This window comes from Papio anubis, chromosome 2 (genome assembly GCF_008728515.1).
Source record: "Papio anubis isolate 15944 chromosome 2, Panubis1.0, whole genome shotgun sequence".
Lineage (NCBI taxonomy): Eukaryota > Metazoa > Chordata > Mammalia > Primates > Cercopithecidae > Papio > Papio anubis.
The window spans coordinates 123380370-123404083 of NC_044977.1; the positions used below are offsets into that span (position 1 = coordinate 123380370).

The 23714-nt window shown below is 35.2% G+C and overlaps 1 protein-coding gene across 1 annotated transcript in view; it reads right to left on the minus strand.

Moving 5' to 3' along the window:
• Positions 1-23714, minus strand: part of SERPINI1 (serpin family I member 1) — a 158278-nt gene that overhangs the window by 81696 nt on the left and 52868 nt on the right. Inside the window, exons 3-6 of the mRNA XM_031662932.1 lie at positions 23232-23462; positions 21084-21278; positions 19121-19325; positions 6332-6429 (exon numbers count right to left, since the gene is read on the minus strand). Coding sequence (XP_031518792.1) covers positions 6332-6429; positions 19121-19325; positions 21084-21278; positions 23232-23462 — 729 coding nt within the window. The remainder of the gene's footprint in view (positions 1-6331; positions 6430-19120; positions 19326-21083; positions 21279-23231; positions 23463-23714) is intronic.

A 23714-nucleotide genomic window follows, 5' to 3' on the forward strand; every position in this document is an offset into this window, starting at 1 on the left:
AAGTAAATCATTTAAGAAGGAAGAGGAACGTCAGGGCAAGCTTCTCTGATGTGTCAACATTTCAGCTTGCTCTTAAACGATTAGTAAGAGGGAAAAGTCAGAGAAGGCAAGAAGGACATTCCAAGCAGAAGATTCTATTTGTAAAGTGAGAGAAACTTTACATCCCCAGTGGGGATCTCTTGAAGGTCCAGTTGGAGCCTGAGCTATGAGGAGGTTAGGGAGTAGCAGAGGACATAATTTTAAGAATTTTGATAATGATGCTAGAGAGCCTGGATTTGTGCAGAAGTAATAGGACACAAGCTTTGATTGTAGAAGAGAGCTGTGGCAGCTGCTGTGAAGGGTGAATCAGATAAGCAAACAGCTGGGGGCAGGAAGATGAACTTTGTTAGCTGTTGCAATAATCCAGGCAAGAAAGTAGAAGAATTGGAATTATGGCAATGAGAGAGAAATGGAGCCTTGTAGTTTATAGGTGCAAGGAGAAAGAGAACAAACAAGGGCAGGGCGTAAGAGCAGGTCCAGCATAAATCAACAGCACTTGAGTCTGCCCTGAATATGGCTTTTGGTGTGTCTTCTTAATTCCTTTATTTTATTGGCTCCTTTATTAAAGCTTGTACTTGATGCTGAAGGATTTAGTACTCTCTTTCTCCTTCCTCTTACACCTTCCAAGAGGATTATCTATTAATCCAAATGCTGACAGTCATTCATTTCCATTACAAAAATAGTCCTTCCCTATAACAGGATCCTTGCTGCAAATAGATGAGCATTTTAAATAGAGCCTGAGAAAATGATTCTCAGCACTTTCTATAATCCATGTTTATTGTATGAGCCTTTACTGTGTTTTATGTTAATAGAATTTACCAACAAAAGCAATGGATATCAAATTGAGATAAAAAAATATAATAAATATTGAGTATCTAATTTTTTTCATTTCTTCATTCAGTAGGCGCTAAGCAGAAAGCACAGTGCTGGGCACTATAGGAAACACGTGTAAGAATCAATCTTGGAGGGTTTAAATTCTGGCAGGGGATATTAGACATATAAATAATAATATGAGATAAAATGAGATATGTGCCATAAAGAAAGGCACAAGGTATCATGAATTTAAGAAGGAATGATTACTTCTGGTTGCTGTAGTCATGATGCGTTGATGAAATTGGGGATGTTGAAGCTGAGGTTCAGTTCAGGAGATTTTTCTTGTGGAAGAGACTTCACAAAGGCAGAGAGCTGGGGACAGGTGAGACACAGAGTGAGTATTTAGTTTGGCTGGGGCAGGAGTTGTGTATATGGAATCAGCCAAAGTGAAGCCTGGTCTCAATGCCCTGCTGAGCAGCGGATGGGGCACAGCCTACTGAAGGCCAGCTTTGAACAGGAACTGGAACTGGAGTGATCCAAGAGTAAGTTTTTAAGGCGATTCATCTTGGCAGTGGTAGATAAAATAGATGAGATTGGAGAGAGATTGGAAACTGTTTAGAAGGCTATTGAAATAGTCTACGGCAGCAGTAACGAAAGTCAGAAATAAGAGCGGATGCCATGGAATAAAAAATGAAAGAATGGACTTGAGAGGTCTTAGCAAAAGATCTCAAGTCACTCCATTTTTCCAGAAGCAAGAGACAGCAAAGCAGGTTTTATTTTTCCCCACTGCTAAATCACGTATGCTATTTTTGAAGAAAGATACAATTTTATCACATAATTTAAGAAAGTGACAGTATAACAATAGTACTGAATTATTCTCTGGGTGATTTCAAATTTACTAATTAATTCTATTATTAATGACTTTTTTAAAAAAATAAGAAACGAGGTCTCATTATGTTGCCCAGGCTGGTTTTGAATTCCTGGACTGTCCTGCCTAAGCCTCTCAAAGTGTTGGAATTACAGGCATGAGCTACTGCGCCTGACCTATTAATGATATATTTTTAAAGTTTTTTTCTAATTTTTAAACAAGATTTTTAATTAAAAAAGCAATACATATACAAGGTAAAACTCCAAACACTACAGAGCGGTATATGAAACGAAAACCCCTCTTTCATCTAAAGTCTCTGTCCCATATTCCAGAGGCAATTGCTGTTATCACTTTCTAAGATATTGTTCAAAACTTTTCTAGCCATTTAAAAGCCTATATACGTACATATATTGTTCTCTATCTTTTCATTTCTCTTATTTTTCTTTTCTTTTGATTTTTTAGTCATATCATGTGCTTGACTCCCCTGTCTTTTGACCAATATGTTCCCATTCTGCCTTTTAATTTTTTTTTCTTTTCTGTTTCCATATGCTTTCTCCAATACAGGATTTCTCAGCCTTTTCACAATTGGCATTTTTGGCTGGATAATCCTTTGTTGTGGAGGAGCTCTCCTGGGCATTGCAGATGTTAGGAAGAATCCCTGGCCTCTTTGCCCAGATCCAAAATCTGGGCAAAGAAAAATCTTCTGGAAAGAATTCAGCATTCTAGATGCCAATAAAAACACTGATGTTTCATGTAAGGAGATCAAAATATCAACATTAACAGGGATCTGGAAGAAGTTGATTCTGACTTTTATGACTGATAGTTTCAAAATTTCATTGAAGGAACTAACTGTGGATGTGGTAGAAACAGCAAGAGAACTTGAATTAGAAGTGAACCCTGAAGATGTGACTAGATTGCTGCTAGCTCATGATCAAATTTAAATGGATGAGGAGTTGCTTCGTAGGGACGAACAAAGAAAGTGGTTTCTTGATATGAGATCTAATCCTGGTGAAGATGCTCTGAACATTGTTGAAATGACAACGAAGTTCTTAAACTATTACAGAAACTTAGTTGATAAAGCAGTGGTAGGATTTGAGAGGACTGACTCCAATTTTGAAAGAAGTTGTACTGTGGGTAAAATGCTATCAAATAGCATTGCATGATACAGAGAAATTGTTCATGAAAAGAAGAGTACAGGGATGCAGCAAACTTCATTGTTGTCTTATTTTAAGAAATTGCCACAGTCACTCCATTCTTCAACAACCACCACCCTGGTCTATTAGAAACCATCAATATCAAGGCAAGATTCTCCACCAACAAAAAGCTTATGATTCACTGATGGCTCAGATGATCATTAGCATTTTTCAGCAATAAAGTATTTTTACATTAAGGTATGTGCCTTACTTTTTCAGACATAATGTCTTTGTACCTTTTACAGACTACGGTATAGTGTAAACATAACTTTTATATGCACTGGGAAACAAAAAATTCATGTGACTCATTTTATTGGAATATTCACTTTAGTGCAGTGGTCTGGAGCCAAACCTGTAATATACTGAGGTAAGCCTTTATATATCCTAAACACCATGAGATTCTCATTAAAGTAGAAACAAAATGCATGCAAGTAATTTTCCTAGGTATTTATGGGGGTTATGAAGAGTTATAGACATTAATCATCAAGGTTATGATGTTATTTGGAGAGAAAAAAACTAGACATATGAAAATGATACCAGCCTTACAAAGCAGAGCATATGGTGCTCAAATAAATGATGAAGAGATAAATGCTACTGAATTTAGAGGAAACAAAGAGGCAAGTTTTATAATTAAAACAATAATTTTTGAATGAATGATTTATAAATTAACGTGTGTGTGCATGCCATGGGGAATGTAAGGATATATTGGTTAGGGTGGATGGCATACTGGAGCTGCTTACACTCTGGAAATTAATAATGTAATAATCAACGAATTCCCACTGAAAGACTGGGAAGTTTGCTTTAGATCTTTTATCAGGTGATCCTGAAAACCTGAATGGGGTGGTATTTGAGAACAGCAAATCCGGGATTTTTTACTTATGTTTAAGGGGGCAAATAGTCCTTAGATCATATGTAATGTGGGGCCAAGTAAACCTCTTGTCTTCTTTCCCTCATCCTTTTTACCCTTCAGTGAACATTTACTGTGTGTCAACTGTATGTCAATTCTTTACAAGGCACCAGGAATACAACTGTGAGTAGGACACAGAGCAGGATTCAGTTCTCATGGAAGTTTCGATCAAACAAAAGCTCTCTATACACTTATATACATTACATAGAATGTAAACTTTATATATATTCTATATACTCTGCATATAGAATGTATTAATTCTCTGGAAGATTCTAGTGTTATTTCCAATCTCTAAACCATCTGTATTCATAATGCATGTTTATGGTCTATTGTCTCTGTCTCTGTAAAGGCAATTAAATATTACCTTATAAACTTTCCAGATATGTTAGAAATTATAAGCTACACTGACCACAATAATTGATTTGCCACTGCAGTGCTACTCTGTCAGGATTGAGAGGCAGCAGATATTCTATTTGTTTGAAATAACTTCCTAGATGTTTGCGTGAGACAGTGAGGAATCACTAATCAAACTGAAAGTAGAACCATGTTAAGAAAACAGAATGTAATTATACAGTTGGAATTTGGCTAGTATGGTAAGACAGATTCTCTCAATTCCTAAGGAAGAGAAAATGACAATGTTAAATTATGCTAAACTTCAGCCATGAATTTATTTCTGACTCAGGTACAGGTACTACAATATTTTTTGAATCTCTACCAGTCCTACATTCTTGATAACCCCACTGAAGGGTTCGGAGTCCTAGGAGTTTGGATATAAGCCATGAAAACATTTACTCAGGAAAGCTCATTTCTCTTATGTGGACAGGAACATTTATATAGTAGACATTTAGAAAAGCTATTATTAGTGTTTAGGGCTGTAAGCTCTCTGAACGAGGGGTAGAAGTTGTACCAAATACATTAATATCAACTCATTGCTAGAAGCTGAGTGCTGTTTAGAAAACAACATGCTCAATCCTAAATCTGGGAAGACAAAGGCTTTTTTGATCACAGACACATATTGAGAATTTCTCGAAAGCTATTAATATGACCCCCCCAAACTGTTTCTCTCTCACACACACCTTCATGTATATGTGCACATGCATTGTGTGCACACATTTATATGCAATTTTTAGGGTTGGAGGGCATCAGTTCTCTGAATTCAATCTATGGGCCCTCACACTCCAGGTTTAGAAGCTGTGGTTCAGTCAGTTTGATTCTCTATGGGCTGCTGCTTCAGGCTAAGAAAACTAAATACTCTCCTTTAACACAAGAACTGCTAAGGAATCTATCATCTCAGTGCTATTTAGACATTTGGGTTAAATAATTTGCATATAAAGAGGCTTTACATGTTGGGTTTCTTTAATCTTAATATATATCTATCTTTATCTCATCAGAAAACAGATTGTATTTTATTTTCTCTCTTCTAAGGAAATGATAAAAATAATCATTATATAACTTATTTACTCAGTCTTAAGTTCATTGTTGCCTTTTTTTGATGGCAAATTTCTTGGGGTTAGCTACTTAAAAATACTTCCAAGAGTATTTTACAAATTATAAACACTTTAACATTGCTAATATTTCGTGATTTTTTTTTATTTGGAAAAAATTAGGGTATTTGAATCAAATAATTCAACTGGATTTTTTTCTTGGGATATTTAAAATAAATTACTAGACACCCCAATGTGCCAGGTATACTTTGAAGTTACTTCTTTAAAACTAGTTTGTTTATTTATTATTATTATTAGAGACAGAGTTTCACTGTTGTTGACCAGGCTGGAGTACAACGGTGCAATCTCGGCTCACTGCCACCTATGCCTCCCGGGTTCAAGCAATTCTCCTGCCTCAGCCTCCTGAGTAGCTAGGATTACAGGCGCCCATCACCATGTGTGGCTATTTTTTTGTATTTTTAGTAGATGGCCAAGTTAGTCTCGAACTCCTGACCTCAGGTGATGCACCCCCCTCGGCCTCCCAAAGTACTGGGATTACAGGCATAAGCCACCATACCCAGCCTACTGGTTTTTTTTTTGTTTTTTGTTTTTGTTTTTAATTAAAGAATTAGAACACGTTTATACCATCTCACTGGGTATTCTTTACTCTTTTAAAAAGGATCTTTGGTCTAGCTCTCACAGCAGACACTCATTTATCCTCCCTTCTTTCTTTCTTACATGATTTACTACAATGGGACGTATTGAGATAGTCAATCAACACATTTATTGATTATCTATTCTACAAGGCATTATGTCAGATGGGATGGGGAATCCAAAGATGTTTAAGACAGGTCTTCCGGAGAATATAATCTATTGTCAAAGATAAGAACCAGATAATATAAACTTAATGTTATGACTGTATTTATAGTTTTGCTGGTAGAGGTTAAATATGTTTCATGCTAGATTTATTTGGCAAGTGGTAACTATATTTTACTCCAGAACTCCATAGTAAATAGAGGATTTAACATCATCATTTAATAAAGCTCTTATGGAATAACATTTTTAAAAATTTGTGTTTATTTCTTACCAGAGAGGGCTGTCAAATTTGCATCTTTGATGAAAATTTCAGTTATTCCAAGAGCCTTCAAAACATCTTTTAAATCAATTTCCTGTTCCACTGTGAATCTGGAGAACACATAGGAATAAAAATATTTAGTTACAGCATATTGTTACCTGGGACAAGAACAAAGTGTTAGATATGTGGATATTTAAAGTCTGCTTTACAGAGAGTAAATTATGCTAAAACTGGCTTTGGACTGCAATTAGCATTTGATTGAACATGGAAAAATAGGCATCAAAGAGATTTACATAACAAAACAGAATTTAAACATGTAAGTAGGAAAATATATGATATAGACACAAAACCATAATATATGGTACAATAAATGAGTTTTGAGATCAAGTATCATCACCATATGATTACTTAGTATCATAGTAGTGAGTAAAACTTGTAAATGAGTAGCTTTCAAAATCCTTTGACCTAGTAGTAATATATTTGATTTTTTTTAAGCTGGAGATGACTAATCATACATTTACCTCGGTTATTTCATTCTCTTCTTAGTATCCTGGTCAATTTACGTTCCTTACCCTCTGCCACACTCTGCAATTCCCACCCACATCAATGCTATGGACAAGGTTAAATTAGAGCCAAATTCTGTTTTACAATAAATACATTTAGCATTTCAGCTCCCTACAACTCAGAGAAAGCAAAAATAAAATGCACTACATTAAAAAATGTATCTTTATGGTTATAGTGATCTCTAGAACATAAGCCTGTTCTCATGATACCATCACAAAAAAACTATTAATCAATGGAGAGTGAGTTAAATATTGTATCTTAAAAACTATGTGCTTTTTACATTGAATAATTTTTTATTTTTTTTACTTTAAGTTCTGAGATACATGTGCAAAACATACAGGTTTGTTACATAGGTATACATGTGCCATGGTGGTTTGCTGTACCTATCAACCTATCATCTAGGTTTTAAGCCCCGCATGCATTAGGTATTTGTCCTAATGCTCTCCCTCCCCTTGCTCCCCACCCCCTCAGACAGGCCTCAGTGTGTGATGTTCCCCTCCATAAGTCCATGTGTTCTCATTGTTCAACTCCCACTTATGAGTGAGAACATCTGGTGCTTAGTTTTCTGTTCCCGGATTTGCTGAGGATGATGGGTTCCAGCTTCATCCAAGTTCCTGCAAAGGACATGAACTCATCCTTTTTTATGGCTTCATAGTATTCCATGGCATATATATGCCACATTTTCTTTATCCAGTCTATCATTGATGGACATATGGGTTGGCTCCAAGTCTTTGCTATTGTAAATAGTGCTTCAATATACATACATGTGAATGTGTCTTTAAAATATAATGATTTGTAATCCTTTGGGTATATACCTAGTAATGGGATTGCTGGGTCAAATGGTATTTCTGGTTTTAGGAAACAGCATGGTACTCCAAAACAGATATATAGACCAATGGAATAGAACAGAGACCTCAGAAATAACACCACACATCTACAACCATCTGATCTTTCACAAACCTGACAAAAACAAGCAATGGGGAAAGGATTCCCTATTTAATAAATGGTGCTGGTAAAACTGACTAGCCATATGCAGCAAATAGAAACTAGACCCCTTCCTTACACCTTATACAAAAATTAACTCAAGATGGGTTAAAGACTTAAATATAAAACCTAAAATCATAAAAATCCTAGACGAAAACCTGGGCAGTACCATTCAGGACATAGGCATGAGCAAAGACTTCATGACTAAAACACCAAAAACAATTGCAACAAAAGCCTAAATTGACAAATGGGATCTAATTAAACTAAAGAGCTTCTGCACAGCAAAAGAAACTGTCACCAGAGTGAACAAGCAACCTACAGAATGGGAGAAACTTTTGCAATCCATCCATCTGACAAGGTCTAATATTCAGAATCTACAAGGAGCTTAAACAAATTTACAAGATAAAACAATCAACCCCATCGAAAAGTGGGCAAAGGATATGAACAGACACTTCTCAAAAGGAGACATTTATGCAGCCAACAAACATAAAAAAAAACATGAAAAAAAGCTCATCATCACTGGTCGTTAGAGAAATGAAAACAAAAACCACAATGAGATACCATCTCATGTCAGTCAGAATGGTGATTACTAAAATGTCAGGAAACAACAGATGCTGGTGAGGCTGTGGAGAAATAGGAAAGTTTTTTACACTGTTGGTGGGAGTGTAAATTAGTACACTTAAGAGTTTTTTTTAAACAAAAGAATCATGGGTCTTTATTTTTGTTTTAATTGACCTTATGAATTATTATATATAAATGTGTATCAATTTTGAAAACATAAAACATTATTTTAAAACAAAATGAAAATAATTATAGTGATCATAAACAGACTATTAACTTAAAAAATAGTTTCCACAGCAAGCCAGATTGGTCTTAATATGGACTCTTCCCCAAACTAATGAATTGTATCACCAAACTTTCTTGGGAAAGACACGGACCAAGCATGCCTGCATCAAGTAACACATTTCTGTGTATGTGAGACAGGGTTTCACTCTGTCACCCAGGCTAGAGTGCAGTGGCATGATCACGCCTCACTGCAGCCTCGAAGCCCCAGGCTCAATCAATTCTCCTGCCTCAGCCTCCCAAGTAGCTAGGACTACAGGTGCACACCACAGCACTGGCTTTTATTTTTATTTTTAATTTGTTTGTATAGATGTGGGTCTCGCTTTGTTGCTGAGGTTGATCTCGAAATTCTGGTCTAAAGCGATCTTCCTGCCTCGGCCTCCTGAGTAGGTAGGACTACATACATAAAACACCATGACTGAACAAATACATTTTTAAACAAGCAAAGGCATTTATTACTTTTATTTTAAAAGTAAAAACAACTGGTTAGAACCAAATGCTTCACTTTTTCTAAGATGTTGCCTCCTAATTGATACAGATTATAAATATAAAATTGTAGGCAATAGGTTGTTCTCTTAACAGAGATAAGTCCGTGATAGTCAACAAAAAGTTTCATTAGCATCATTTCTGATGTCTGGTTTTAAGGAAAATGAGAAGGAAATGATGGCAGTAAACAAAAGGAATGGTTAGTGGTAAATAGTTTTAGCAGCTTCACAGTTATGGAAAAATATGATCAACAGATGAGTACATGCACCTCAAACAAACTAAACCTAGTGCTAAATTTTATCAAAATTTTGCACTTTGACTTAATATCATTTATTTTGTTTTCTACCAAAAGCAGGTATTGATTGTGAAGTAGAATTGTCCTGTGGTATCCATCTCAAAAAAGGGAATGAGTAAGAAAGCACAGAATGTCTCAGACAATACATTCAATTTCTTAAAATGCTTATGTGTGTATGCATTTGCTTATTGTTATTATTTATTTTTGAACACTTATGTGGAGCTTAGTATATGCCAGAAACTTGCAAGAGTATAAAACAGATATTAATTTAAATATCACCACAACCCTTGAAGCAGGTATTTTTGTTATTCTTGGGTAATAGAAAACATTGAGTAACAGAAAGATGAAATAACCTGTATAACCAAGGTCATACAGTTAATAAGTGGCAGAGCAGGGCTATGGATCCAGGTGGTATTATAGTTGTCCTGATCCACGTAAAATAAGAAAGAGAAGGAAGATATTAGTAGGGGATTCTTTTTACTTTTTAAAAGCAGCTTAGTTTGTTTCACACTTTAGTGATGAAACACTAGCTAGTCAGGTAATGATGAGTGACTGATCCAGGCGAACTTCAGCAAGTTTCTTAATTTCTGAGGCTCAGTTTTGGCACAGGAAAATGGCAATAATAATACCTATTTCATAGTATTGTTGGAAGGATTAAATAAGGTTAGATCTTAGGATGGTGCTAGCATGCAGGAGGCATGCAATGAGGAGTAGATACCATTAACACCATTTATTATATTGTAGTTATGTATAACATGTCACATTATTATAGATGTTAGGGTGTTGTATGTTTGCATTCTAGTAGTAATTGGTGTAATTTGATTAAATAGCTATATTAATCCCTGCCACCTTAACTGTAAATTAGCCAAATCTATTGTCTTATTTATTCTAATATTTGTAATATCTAGCACAAGACAAACCACATAGGTTGCAAATGAAATAAAATCTAGGTGTTTGTAAGACTTTGTTCAAAGCTGAAGATACGGAGTAAATAATCTTCAGTTTTCCATTCTTTGACTTCTTAAAAAATCAAACTATTGAAAAATAGTGATTATTTATTATTTCTTTACTCTTAATATAAACTAATATTAATATAAATAATCATTATCATCTCCCATATATTGAGTGCTTACTATGTTTCAGGCACTATGCAAATCCTCTTATGAATAATATATTATTTAATAATTTCTATGATGCTCTCGAACAACCCTATGAGGTAAGTGTCATTATCTCCTGGCTGCAGAAGGCTAAACTGAAGCTTAAAAGAGCTAAGCCAACAAGCAACTTTCTCTAACCACACAGATAATAGGTGGTAGAATGAGGATATGAACGGAGGTCTTTCTGACATTAAAGTCCCCGCATCACTAATCACTATAATTCCAACAACAACTTTTAAAAAGAAAACAACATTAGAAATATATTTTACATTTCATGAAATACAAAAATTAAAAGCCATGACACTGCTTTTATAAAGCCAAAGGGCAAGCCTGTTTTAATAAAGGCATACAATGTAATTTATGCATTTGCAACTTTCTACCTGAATAAATTGAAGAGGCATATGGAGGGTAGAGGTTTGAAGACCTGCAGAACAAGTGTTAGAAAATAACAAATACATCCTAGGTAGGAGACTACAACACACATAAGGAATAAAAACCCAGTCATACCCTTTATAGAAAAATCTAATGAAAAGTACTCACGTTAAAAAACAAAATTAGGGCCGGATGTGGTAGGCCACGCCTATAATCCCAGCACTTTGGGAGGCTGAGGCAGGTGGATCACCTGAGGTCAGGAATTTGAGACCAGCCTGGCCAATATGGTGAAAACCCATCTCTACTAAAAACACAAAAATTAGCTGGGCATGGTGGCACGTGCCTGTAATCCCAGCCACTTGGGAGGCTGAGGCAGGAGAATGGCTTTTGAACGTGGGAGGTGGAGGTTGCAGTGGGCCAAGATCATGCCATTGCATTCCAGCCTGGGTGACAGAATGAGATTCTGTCTAAAAGAAAAACAAAACAAAACAACAACAAAAAAACAGACAACTTATGTAGTTTTCTTTACAAACATGAAACTAAAATGCTTTATTAATGGCAATTATTTCAAGATATCAGGATAGTTTCTGATTACAAAACAGAGAACCACTTCACATCCTTTGATGTCCAACACTCTGATCACAAATGACAAATCTGAGCCTACAAAGCTAGAGTAGACTGATACTACATACAGCAAGGTACATCTGCTTCCAAGTATTAAAGTATTTGATGCTGACTTTAGAAAAATCTTTTTATATCTAAGCTATATCAGTAAAAACTGAAAAGGAAGCATATACACTGAATAGGATAAAATTCAAAAGAATCAAGTTTAAAAAATTCAATTTAGAGAGAGGCATATATAAAGCTACAAAGCTGCCTATAAGATTAACACAGTGTAAATACCAGGACTTAACATGTACACTAAACAAATAACAATAATATTAATTATAGGTAATAATTACATAATGCTTACTCTGTAGCAGGTTTTATACTTAAGTGCTTTTTGGGTGTTTTACATAAATATTTGATATATGAAACAAACTATTTTTGCTACCATGGATAAATGGAAGCATCTGGCAATCTTATTTAAATCTTAGAGATGTGCAACTATGTATATAAATCTTGTATTTAATTGGATTTGGTAATGGGTATACCAATTTTACCTTTTCTTGAATAGATTCTTACATTTTGGATAAAAATACAATTTCAATTCAGCATCTAACTTCTGTAGAACTTACTGTTAAAGTGGAAAAATTGCTAAAATACAAAAGCAATTTCTTCTTCTACATGACCCTCCCCTGCAAATACCCTTCCTTTACATCTTAAAGATAGCATTTTATATATTTGCATTATTTTAATAATAATCTACAGGAAACTTAAACAAATTTACAAGAAAAAAACAACCCCATCAAAAAGTGGGCAAAGGATACGAACAGACACTTCTCAAAAGAAGACATTTATGCGGCTGACAAACATATGAAAAAAAAAAGCTCATCATCAGTGGTCATTAGAGAAATGCAAATCAAAAGCACAGTGAGATACCACCATCTCATGCCCGTTAGAATGGAGATCATTAAAAAGTCAGGAAACAACAGATGCTGGAGAGGATGTGGAGAAATAGGAATGCTTTTACACTGTTGGTGGGAGTGTGAATTAGTTCAACTATTGTAGAAGACAGTGTGGCAATTCCTCAAGGATCTAGAACCAGAAATACCATTTGACCCAACAATCCCATTACTGGGTATATACCCAAAGGAATATAAATCATTCTACTATAAAGACACAAGCACACATATGTTTATTGCAGCTCTATTCACAATAGCAAAGACTTAGAAAAAACCCAAATGTCTATCAGTGATCAGTGATAGACTGGATAAAGAAAATGCAGCACATATACACCATGGAATACTATGCAGCCATAAAAAAGGATGAGTTCATGTCCTTTGCAGGGACATAGATGAAGCTGGAAACCATTATCTTCAGCAAACTAACACAGGAACAGAAAACCAAACACTGCATGTTGTCACTCATAAGTGGGAGTTGAACAATAAGAACTCATGGACACAGGGAAGGAAACATCACACACCGGGGCCTGTTGGGGGGTGGGGGGCTTGGGGAGGGATAGCATCAGGAGAAATACCTAATGTAGATGATGGGTTGATGGGTGCAGCAAACCACCATGGCACGCGTATACCTATGTAACAAACCTGCACAGTCTGCACATGTATCCCAGAACTTGAAGTATAATAAAAAAAGAGAAAGTTCAAAAATATATATAAAGGCATTTTAATATGAAAAAAATAAAAAGCTAAAAAAACCCTTTTATTTTAGATTCAAGGGATACATGTGTAGGTTTGTTACATGAGTATATTGCATATTGCTGAGGTTTAGGATACAAATGATCCTGTCACCCAGATAGTGAGCATAGCACCCAATAGTTTTCGACCCTTGCCCACTTTCCTTCCTCCCTCCTCTAGTCATCCTCAGTGTCTGTCATTGCCATCTTTATGTCCATGAGTACCCAATGTTTAGCTCCCACTTGTAAGTGAGAAAATGCAGTATTTGGTTTTCAAGGGCAGTGTTTTAAAGCTGTTTGTACAAATTCTAGCAAAACAGAAAGTAAAAGTACCTGTCAAACAGGACACGAATGTGGTCAAATTACAGAAATACAAGTTGCATTTTCAGAGTAATATCTCTTTATGGATAAAACTACGCAAACCATTAAAACTGACACGAGTAAACATAGAGTATAGCTACTAAAAACATTTTTACCTTTGCTAAAAATGGGTCACATAAATCATTACTATTATCAAACATTTAGTGGATCCTAATGCTGTAAAATGGAAAAGGTGGAGAGTTTCACATTGATTATTATGATATATGTAAGTATTTGAAAACAGCCATTCTGTTAGAAGGGGAATCCAGAGTTATTTATTTTGCTATTTAGCCTCCCTATCTATGCAGTAGCCATGTACAGGGATAATTTATGGAACTCCTGGAAAAATGGATGCATGATAATTACCTGTGCCTAATTTAGTACAGGCATTAATATGAGCAAGACAGCCAAACTATTTCATAATTGAAGAGTATCTCTTAGAAAATGAAAATTTAATTTTCTTCTGCTGCCACATTCAATTTCTCAGTGGACAGAACCTGGAGGCCACATTTTCTAGTGAATATGATTGAATTAGAATGTATAATATCAGTAAGCATTCATTTAGAATTCTGTTAAAATACTCCTAAATAACTTTGTATCCTCACAGAATTGGAGCATTTGGAAGCATTGCATTTAATTTATGGATTTAATAAGAGAAGCATTAACACTGTACTGAATTTCTCATTTTATCAAAAGGAATTCTTCATAAAATGCAAGAAAAAATACAAAATTAATTGTGAAAGGTCACTAGATGAGGGTTAACATGGACTAAATGTTTTATAAGTTTAGACCTGATTTACATAGTAATTTAAATTTAATTATTAATGTTCAAAAGTAAATTGTTCTTTGGAATTAAGGTATATTGTTTACATATTTAGTATATAAATGTCAACTATCATACATTAAAAAAAACTCTTGCTAGGTATTCATCAATTACCTCTCCTTAAGAATAGACTTATAATGGAAAATCTCTACATATATGTATTGTCATGGAAAGTTATGCATGCTAAATATCTTAGCCAAAAAGATTTGGGTTATGATTACCTTGACTTTTGTATGTAGACAAGAAAATATGTGGCCATATATAGCCATATGCAGAAAATTGAAACTGGACCCCTTCATTACACCTTATACAAAAGTTAACTCAAGATGGATTAAAGACTTAAATGTAAAACCGAAAACTATAAAAACCCTAGAAGAAAACCGAGGCAATACTATTCAGGACATAGACAAAGGCAAAGATTTCATGACAAAAACATCAAAAGCAACTGCAACAAAAGCAAAACTTAACAAATGGGATTTAATTAAATTAAAGAGCTTCTGCACAGCAAAAGAAACTATCATCAGAGTGAACAGAAAACCTACAGAAAGGGAGGAAATTTTTCCAATCTATCCATCTGACAAAGGTCTAATATCCAGAATCTACAAGGAACTTAAACAAATCTATAAGGAGTAAACAATCGCATTAAAAAGTAGGCAAATGGCACGAACAGACACGTCTCAAAAGAAGACATTTATGCAGCCAACAAACATGAAAAACAGCTCAACATCACTGATCATTAGAGAAATTCAAATCAAAACCACAGTGAGATACCATCTCACGCCAGTCAGAATGGCGATTATTAAAAAGTCAAGAAACAACAGATGCTGGCAAGGCTGTGGAGAAAAACGAACATTTTTATACTGTTGGTGGAAATGTAAATTAGTTCAACCATTGTGGAAGACAGTGTGGTGACTCTTCAAAGATCTAGAGGCAGAAATACCATTTGACCCAGTAATCCCCTTACTGGGTATATACCCAAAGGAATATAAATCATTCTATTATAAAGATATGCACACATAGGTTCCTTGCAGCACTATTCACAATAGCAAATACATGGAATCAACCCAAATGCCCATCAAGAACAGACCAGGATTTAAAAAAAATGTTGTACATATAATACCCCAAGAATACCATGCAGCTACAAAGGAATGAGATCATGCCCTTTGCAGGGACATGGATGGAGCTGGGAGCTATTATCTTCTGCAAACTGACACAGGAACAGAAAACCAAACAGTGCATGTTCTCACTTATAAGTTGGAGCTGAACAATGAGAACACATGGACACAGGAGGGTAAATACTGCACACTGGGGCCTGTCAGGGGTTAGTACCAGAGCATCAGGATAAATAGCTAATGCATGCTGGGCTTAATACCTAGGTGATGAGTTGATAGCTGCAGTAAACCACCATGGCACACGTTTACCTATGTAACAAACCTGTACATTCTGCACATATATGCCAGAACTTAAAATAAAATAAAATAAAATATAAAAAATAGAAAATATATGGCTACATATTATTTATAGTTATATATTATGAATATATAACATGACATGGTATATCATAAATTATGACATAACATAATATTACTTATTATGACTATATTATAAAACATAATTTTCCTGGCAAAAACTCTATAGTTCCAAATAGATCTCCTTCACCTACATAACAAACTATCAGCTAAGTTTTTAGAAACATTGATATTTACATAAAATGTAATTCTTAAATGATAATTCCTAACATTAGAATAAATATGAATGAGTTAATCAGTTATTAATAATTCATCTTTAATACTAATATCTTGTTTATCTGAATGCTCATAGTAATTAATCATACTTGGAACAATTTTTTTATTATTACATATTATACTTTAAGTTCTAGGTACATGTGCATAACGTGCAGGTTTGTTACATATGTATACTTGTGCCATGTTGCTGTGCTGCAACCCATCAACTCGGCCAGCACCCATCAACTCGCTATTTACATCAGGTATAACTCCCAATGCAATCCCTCCCCTCTCCCATGATAGGCCCCCGTGTGTGACGCTCCTTCCCCGAACCAAGTGGATCTCATTGTTCAGTTCCACCTGTGAGGAGAACATGTGTTTGCCTTTTCTGTTCTTGTGATAGTTTTGCTAAGAATGATGGTTTCCAGCTGCATCCATGTCCCTACAAAGGACACAAATCACCCTTTTGCATTGCATAGTATCTCCATGGTGTATATGTGCCACATTTTCTTAATCCAGTTCATCACTGATGGACATTTGGGTTGATTCCAAGAGTCTTTGCTATTGTGAATAGTGCCTCAATAAATATGTGCATGTGTCTTTATAGCAGCATGATTTAATCCTTGTATATACTCCAGTAATGGGGATGGCTAATACATGGTACATCTAGTTTTAGATCCTTGAGTGAATCGCCATACTGTTTTCCATAATGGTTGAACTAGTTTACAATCCCACCAACAGTGTAAAAGTGTTCCTATTTCTCCACATCCCCCAGCACCTGTTGTTTCCTGACTTTTTAATGATCGCCATTCTAACTGGTGTGAGATGGTATCTCATTGTGGTTTTGATTTTGCATTTCTCTGATACAGTGATGATGAACATTTTTCATGTGTCTGTTGGTTGTATGAATGTCTTCTTTGAGAAATGTCTGTTCATATCCTTTGCCCACTTTTTGATGGTGGGTTGTTTGTTTTTCTTGTAAATTTGTTTGAGTTCTTTGTAGGTTCTGGATATTAGCCCTTTGTCAGATGTGAGTAGATTGCAAAATTTTCTCTCCCATTCTGTAGGTTGCCCGCTCACTGATGGTGCTTCTTTTGCTGTGCAGAAGCTCTTTAGTTTTAATGATCCCATTTGTCAACCCTGGCTTTTTGCTGCCGTGTTGCTTTTTGGTGTTTTAGACATGAAGTCTTTGCCCATGCCTTGTCCTGAATGGTAACTCTACCTAGGTTTTCTCTCTAGGATTTTATGGCATGAAGTCTAACATTTAAGTCTCTAATCCATCTGAATTAATTCTTCAGATAAGGAGTAAGGGAAAGGATCCCAGTTTCAGCTTTCTACTTATGGCTAGCCACTTTTCCCAGCACTATTTATTAAATAGGGAATCCTTTCCCCATTTCTTGTTTCTCTAGGTTTGTCAAAGATCAGATGGCTGTAGATGTGTAGCCATTTCTGAGGACTCTGTTCTGTCTCTATTGGTCTATATCTCTGCTGTGTTGGTACCCAGTACCATGCTGTTTTGGTTACCAGCCTTGTAGTAGTTTGAAGTCAGGAGGCATGGATGTCAGCCAGGTTTGTTCTTTGACTTAGGATTGTCTTTGGAGATGGGCTGTTTTGTCCATATGAACTTTAAAGCAGTTTTTCCACTCTGTGAAGAAACTCATTGGTAGCTTGATGGGGATGGCATTGAATCTATAAATAACCTTGGGCAGTATGGCCATGAACAATTTTCTTAATATGGAATGAGTTTTAACTGTACTTTCACATACACAAATACATATATATTTAATCTGTTTTTATTGATATGTCTTGTTTTCTAGACTAAAATTTACATAGTACATTCATAAACATGTTCTATGTGATCACTGGCCTAGCTCTCCTACTAGGTTTTAAGGTATTCAGGGATAGAATAAACATCTTCAGTTCAATTTCATTTTGCAAACACTTATTGTGTTCTTTTTATAGGAAAGAAAACTGGCTCTACCCTAGAAGAACTTACAGAAAGAAAACTATCCCTACAAAATATAATGTTATTATGGGACGGTAACAAGTAATAACAGAAAGGTGTATAAGTGAAGCAAAAGTGAGGGTCACTTGATCCAGGTAGTTCATGGGACACTTCAGGGAAGAAATGGCTCTAGAGGTGTACCCTGAAGGCTACGCAACACTATCTTGGGAAAGAAATATGAGGAGGACATTTTAGGCCAATGCAAGAACATAAATGGAGACTCAGAGACATGAAAATAGCATGATGTATATGGTATAATCATAAGTACATGGACAGAACATGCTACAACATGCTTGATGTGGCAAGTGGCCAGAAATGGGGTTGAGAAGGGGAAGGCATTCAGGACATTAAAGGCATTGTGTGCATCTTATTCTTTTAGCCACAGGGAGAATATTGAGCAGAGTTGCATCTTCCTGCTAATTCATGGTTGCATCTCAGCACCTAGCACAGTGACTTGCTTGCAGTTCTAGAGTCAGAGATTGTTTCTTCTCTAACCTTAAGTATTAATAAAATACAGAAGACTGTCAATGCAAATGATATTCAGAGAAAATAGATAGATGAATTTGCTAAAACCAAGCCAGAACATTGAATTATATCTGAAAGTAGGTCTTGATGAATAGCACTGAATGAACCAATAAGTGAGCATGTGTCTATGGGAAGGACCACACGAGTATGAAAGAAATGACTGTGAAAGAATACTAAAAAGAAGAAAATCAAAGAAGAAGGAGAAGGAGAAAGAGAAGGAGAAGGAAGAGAAGGAGAAGAACAAGAACAAGAAGAGAGTAGCACAAGAATTATGATTCGAAAGCAGTTCCAAGAGTTTTTCTAGGTCAGATTATCATTGATAGCCCATTGTCCATGTTGTGGGAAGGGTGACACAGGAACCTCTCACCTGGGCAAGTATACTTCTACTTTTTGCTTCTTCACAGAGTTTGCCCATTCTTCAACCAGCTGTGCTTTGACTAATGGCTCCAGAGTAGCAAGAGGAACTTCCTGTCTGGACAGTACCAGCATCATGCTTATTTCATCTCCTTCATATGGTATTTCTAGGACTTGGTAGATACCACCAGCTTCATTGGAGCCATCACTAAACTCCCCTAAAAAGAAAAGAAAGGCCATGCAAGACACATATCAAAGTTTTTAAAAAAGCTGGCAGTGAGGGATGAAAGACAGTGTACACTGCTCAGGTACGGGTGCAACAGAATCTCACAAATCACCACTAAAAAATGTTTCCATGTAACTAAAAACCACCTGTTTCCCAAAACTACTGAAATATAATCTAAAAAAAATAAAAAGGTTTAAATTTGTTATATACGTTTCTTCCCAAATAGTATATAGGATATAAAGAAATTCATGCACCTGATAAAAAGCAGGTTTATATGAAAATAGGCCCTAAAATTCAAGTAGATTCACAGCCCTGTATAAATTATTTTATTTCCACAGAATCCACAGAATTATTTCACATTTGTAATAACACATATTCAAGACGTGCTTTTTATTTTTAAATGAGATAATTCAATATATCTAAAGTGTGGCATTAGAAACAACAAAAAGTCCTGGTTAGGAAAATAAAGCCCTGGCTCCAAGTTGAATGTAAAGCACATTGATCAATATTCACCTGATTTTTAAGAAGGGAAAATTTGACCATTTAATACCTGGCACTTTATTATCACGAAAACTACAAGTTTTAAAGCAAAGTTTGCAGAGTCAAAATGAAATCTAAGCATTGTATAATATTTAGCTATTATATTTGTGAAAATTGGTATCTCCAAATTAGGTAATTAGGTAAATGAGGTAATTGGCTTTGTGCTCTATGAACTTAGCCAAATTACACACACACACATGTATATGGCCAAAACGTTTTATCTACATATAAAACTTATATGTATATAATTTTAGAGACAGGGTCTTGCTCTGCCACCTAGGCTGGAGTGCAGTGGTGTGATCATAGTTCACTGCAGCCTCAAACTCCTGGGCTCAAGAGATCTTCATTCATCAGCCTCACGTGTAGCTAGGGCTATAGGTGTGTACCATTATGCCTAGCTAATTAAAAAAAAAAATATATATATATATATTTGTAGAGACAGGGTCTTACTGTATTGCCCAAACTAGACCGAACTCCCGGCTTCAAGGAATCCTCCTGCCTCTGTCTCTCAAAGCACTGGGATTACAGGCATGAGTCACAGCAGCTGGCCTATACCGTGCTTTTAAATAGAATAAAACTACTAGTTCTACTTGGCTAAAAATTAACTTTCTGATTATGAATTAACAAATTATTACAAGTCAATATAGTAGACAAGAAGGACTAATACCCTAAACTTCTGAAGAGTCCAATAAAACATCTTTGAAAATAATGCCAAAGATATTGAATTATATTAAAAATTATAGGCTCTCAATAAAGTATAAACAAACAATTATGTTTAGCCATATATACACATGTTTAAAATCAATTTTTTTTTAAAGTCCCTGTATGAGAACAATGTTTGTAATTTAAAAGTGGTGCAGAGCCCAAATCAAGTGCTTCATGGAACATATGGTCCACTAAAACCCATCCTAAACCAGATGAGTTTTTGGAGTAAATCAGAACATTCTCACACAATGTCAGGTATTTTCAGATGAATGAAGCTACTCTGCAGGCATGGTTGACTTATAAATTTGAAAATACATTGGAAACCATAATGAATATAATATTTACTCAGAAGCGAATTACAGGGTTTTAAAAATGGAGCCAGAAAAATTGAATTGTAGCCCAAATTAGATTGACAAAGAGTTTGAGTAATGAATACTTCATGTTTTTCTTAGAAATGTGTTGATATACTGCAAGAAGACAGAAATAAAAGTAAAAAATGTCTTACCATAATAAAATTCTCCTTGTTGATACATCATCGGAATTTGGACTTCACTTTCATCATCTTTAGTGAAAGAAAAGGTTCTAGTATTTTCAGGCCTAAACTGTGACTTCCAGTTCCCCTTGAAATAGACAGCATTAATGAGGGCCAGGTAAGTGGCAGCATCAAAATCCCTTGGGGATACCAAATCTTTCACCAGATCTATTTAGGAAAAAATGAATAGATAAAAATTCACATTAAACTGGAAGACAAAGGGGCACCAGAAGATTTTCAAACCACCATCTGATAGAGTGGTCCAGAGAAACTGTATACCAACTTTATAATGAAAATAAAAAGTATCCTACTTTCAAAGGGAAAAGAGTTATATACACACAAACTATACACACACACACATACACACACACACATATACACACCCACACACACATATATATGTGCAATTAATGGGATTCAAAACACCCATATCACCTGAAATAATACTAGCAGCATCTTGATACACAAACTACAGAACAACATACAATATAAGCTTAGACTTCATCACTTTCTAGTTGCAACGATGCATGTAAAACTTAACACAGAGTAACCACTCAATAAATGCCTCAAAGTTTATTCTGGTTTTTTTTTTTTTTTATAAACAGTCTCGCTGTGTCACCTAGGTTGGAGTGCAGTGGTATGATCTCTGCTCACTGCAAACTCTGTCTCCTGGGTTCAAGTGATTCTCATGCCTCAGTCTCCTGAATAGCTGGGATTACAGGGATTACAGAGTGGCCACCACACCTGGCTAATTTCTGTATTTTTGGAAGAGATGGGGTCTCACCATGTCAGCCAGGCTGGCCACGAACTCCCAGCCTCAAGTGATCCACTCCACTTGGCCTCTCAGAGTGCTGGGATTGCAGGCATGAGCCTCCACGCCCAGCCCTAACTTTATTCTTGAACAATGTACATGATTAAATGTTATCAATTTCAAATTCTTCCCTGTGTATACTGGACATCATTCTGCCAATATACCAATTGCTTTTGGGTAGGAGAAAACAGATGAGTGAAAGTCAGTTTAAATCATGATGCATTAGTGTTTATCATCTGAACTACTCCTTTTCAAATCTATTTTAAAAGATATTGGGTCTTTGCTGTTTGCTAAAAGTGTCTAAAGGAGTTTGAAAACAAATTGGTTTTAATAGTAGAATCTACTTCATATGGATTATTACCCTTGATTTATTCTTTGAATATTAAAAGACTAAATTAAAGTTTCTTTTATTGTAATCTTTTTTAATCTCATAGATAAAAAACATAAGACAAAAATTTGCTCTGTATTCTCTCATTGTATTAATCATGGCACTTCTTAAGGTAAAAGGTGCCTGCATCTTGGAGATTAAGAGATATTGAGTATCTGCTCAGGGTTATTTTTGTTGTTGTTCCAATGTAAAGTTCAAGATTAACATGATTTGAGTAGCTTTGAAAACATGGCTTCATTTAATGAACAGCTATAAACATTTACTTTTAATTTAGTCTCAATTTTTGGACTGTGATTTCAATTATTTTGCTAGTAAAACTGGAAAATAAAATGCTAAACTGTGAAACATTTGGAAACCCTAAATACATTTAAAAAATATAAAATAGCAATAACATTTAGAATGAATGCATCTCATTCTAATTACTCTCCATTTTGGGGGGCTTAAAATAAGTTGCCCTTTTGAAAATGAATCATACACAAATGTTTTAAATTACTAATGAAGTTCTTTGGTTCAAAAGCCAACAAACATCTATAAACTCTGATTTTTAACTCTTTCTTACTCTATTTTAATCATATTGTTATGAGAGCCAACTGCCATTCTATCTAGTAACTAATTTATTAAATAGGACAAGCAAAATTCCATAAAGTGGTTAAGATTACAGAGGAAACCCATTAATCAGAGTACAGATTTCAGATGATCACTGCCAAATTCTATATATGCCAAAAGATTTAACTTCTTTCTCAAACGTTCATTCATAACAATGTTTCTCAAATAGACCATAATCTACACAAAATTATTATTAGATACCCAACTAAATGCCCCAAACATTCAAAATGCAAAATGAGCAAGGGGGAAATACTTTCAGAAGTTAAAGACAGTTAAAACGAAGCTACTAGAGGAAGAAAGGATCCAAGTGACATACTGTTTGTGTTATTCTCCACCCACTTATTGATGTAGTTGGCCACGGCTACATTTTGACTGAAGTCCACATGATTTACTTCCGCATTAAAATATTTTTTCATCATTTGCAAAAACTCCTCATTGATATGAAATCCATTTTGCACAAACAAGGAATTGGCAATTTTCATCACATACTGGCTCTCTTTAGCAGTTACCATGTTAGAAAACTCCTTCAAGAAAGAAAATTCTTCACCTGAAAGATGAGAAAGGATAAGTTTATTTGCAGAACAAACATGGTGAAAGGTCAAGGAGAGTGGAGGAGCATTAAAGCACAGCAAGGGAGATTAACCGAACAGGCACCCAGGGGAAAAGTGCCAGGCTTTCCCCCACATTAATATGGTCCAATACTTGTACTATTTCTAGATGTTCAAATTAACTTGTTGCAAGTTAATATCATCTACTGATATTATTTTTTATTTCATTGTTATTTTGCTACAATCTACAG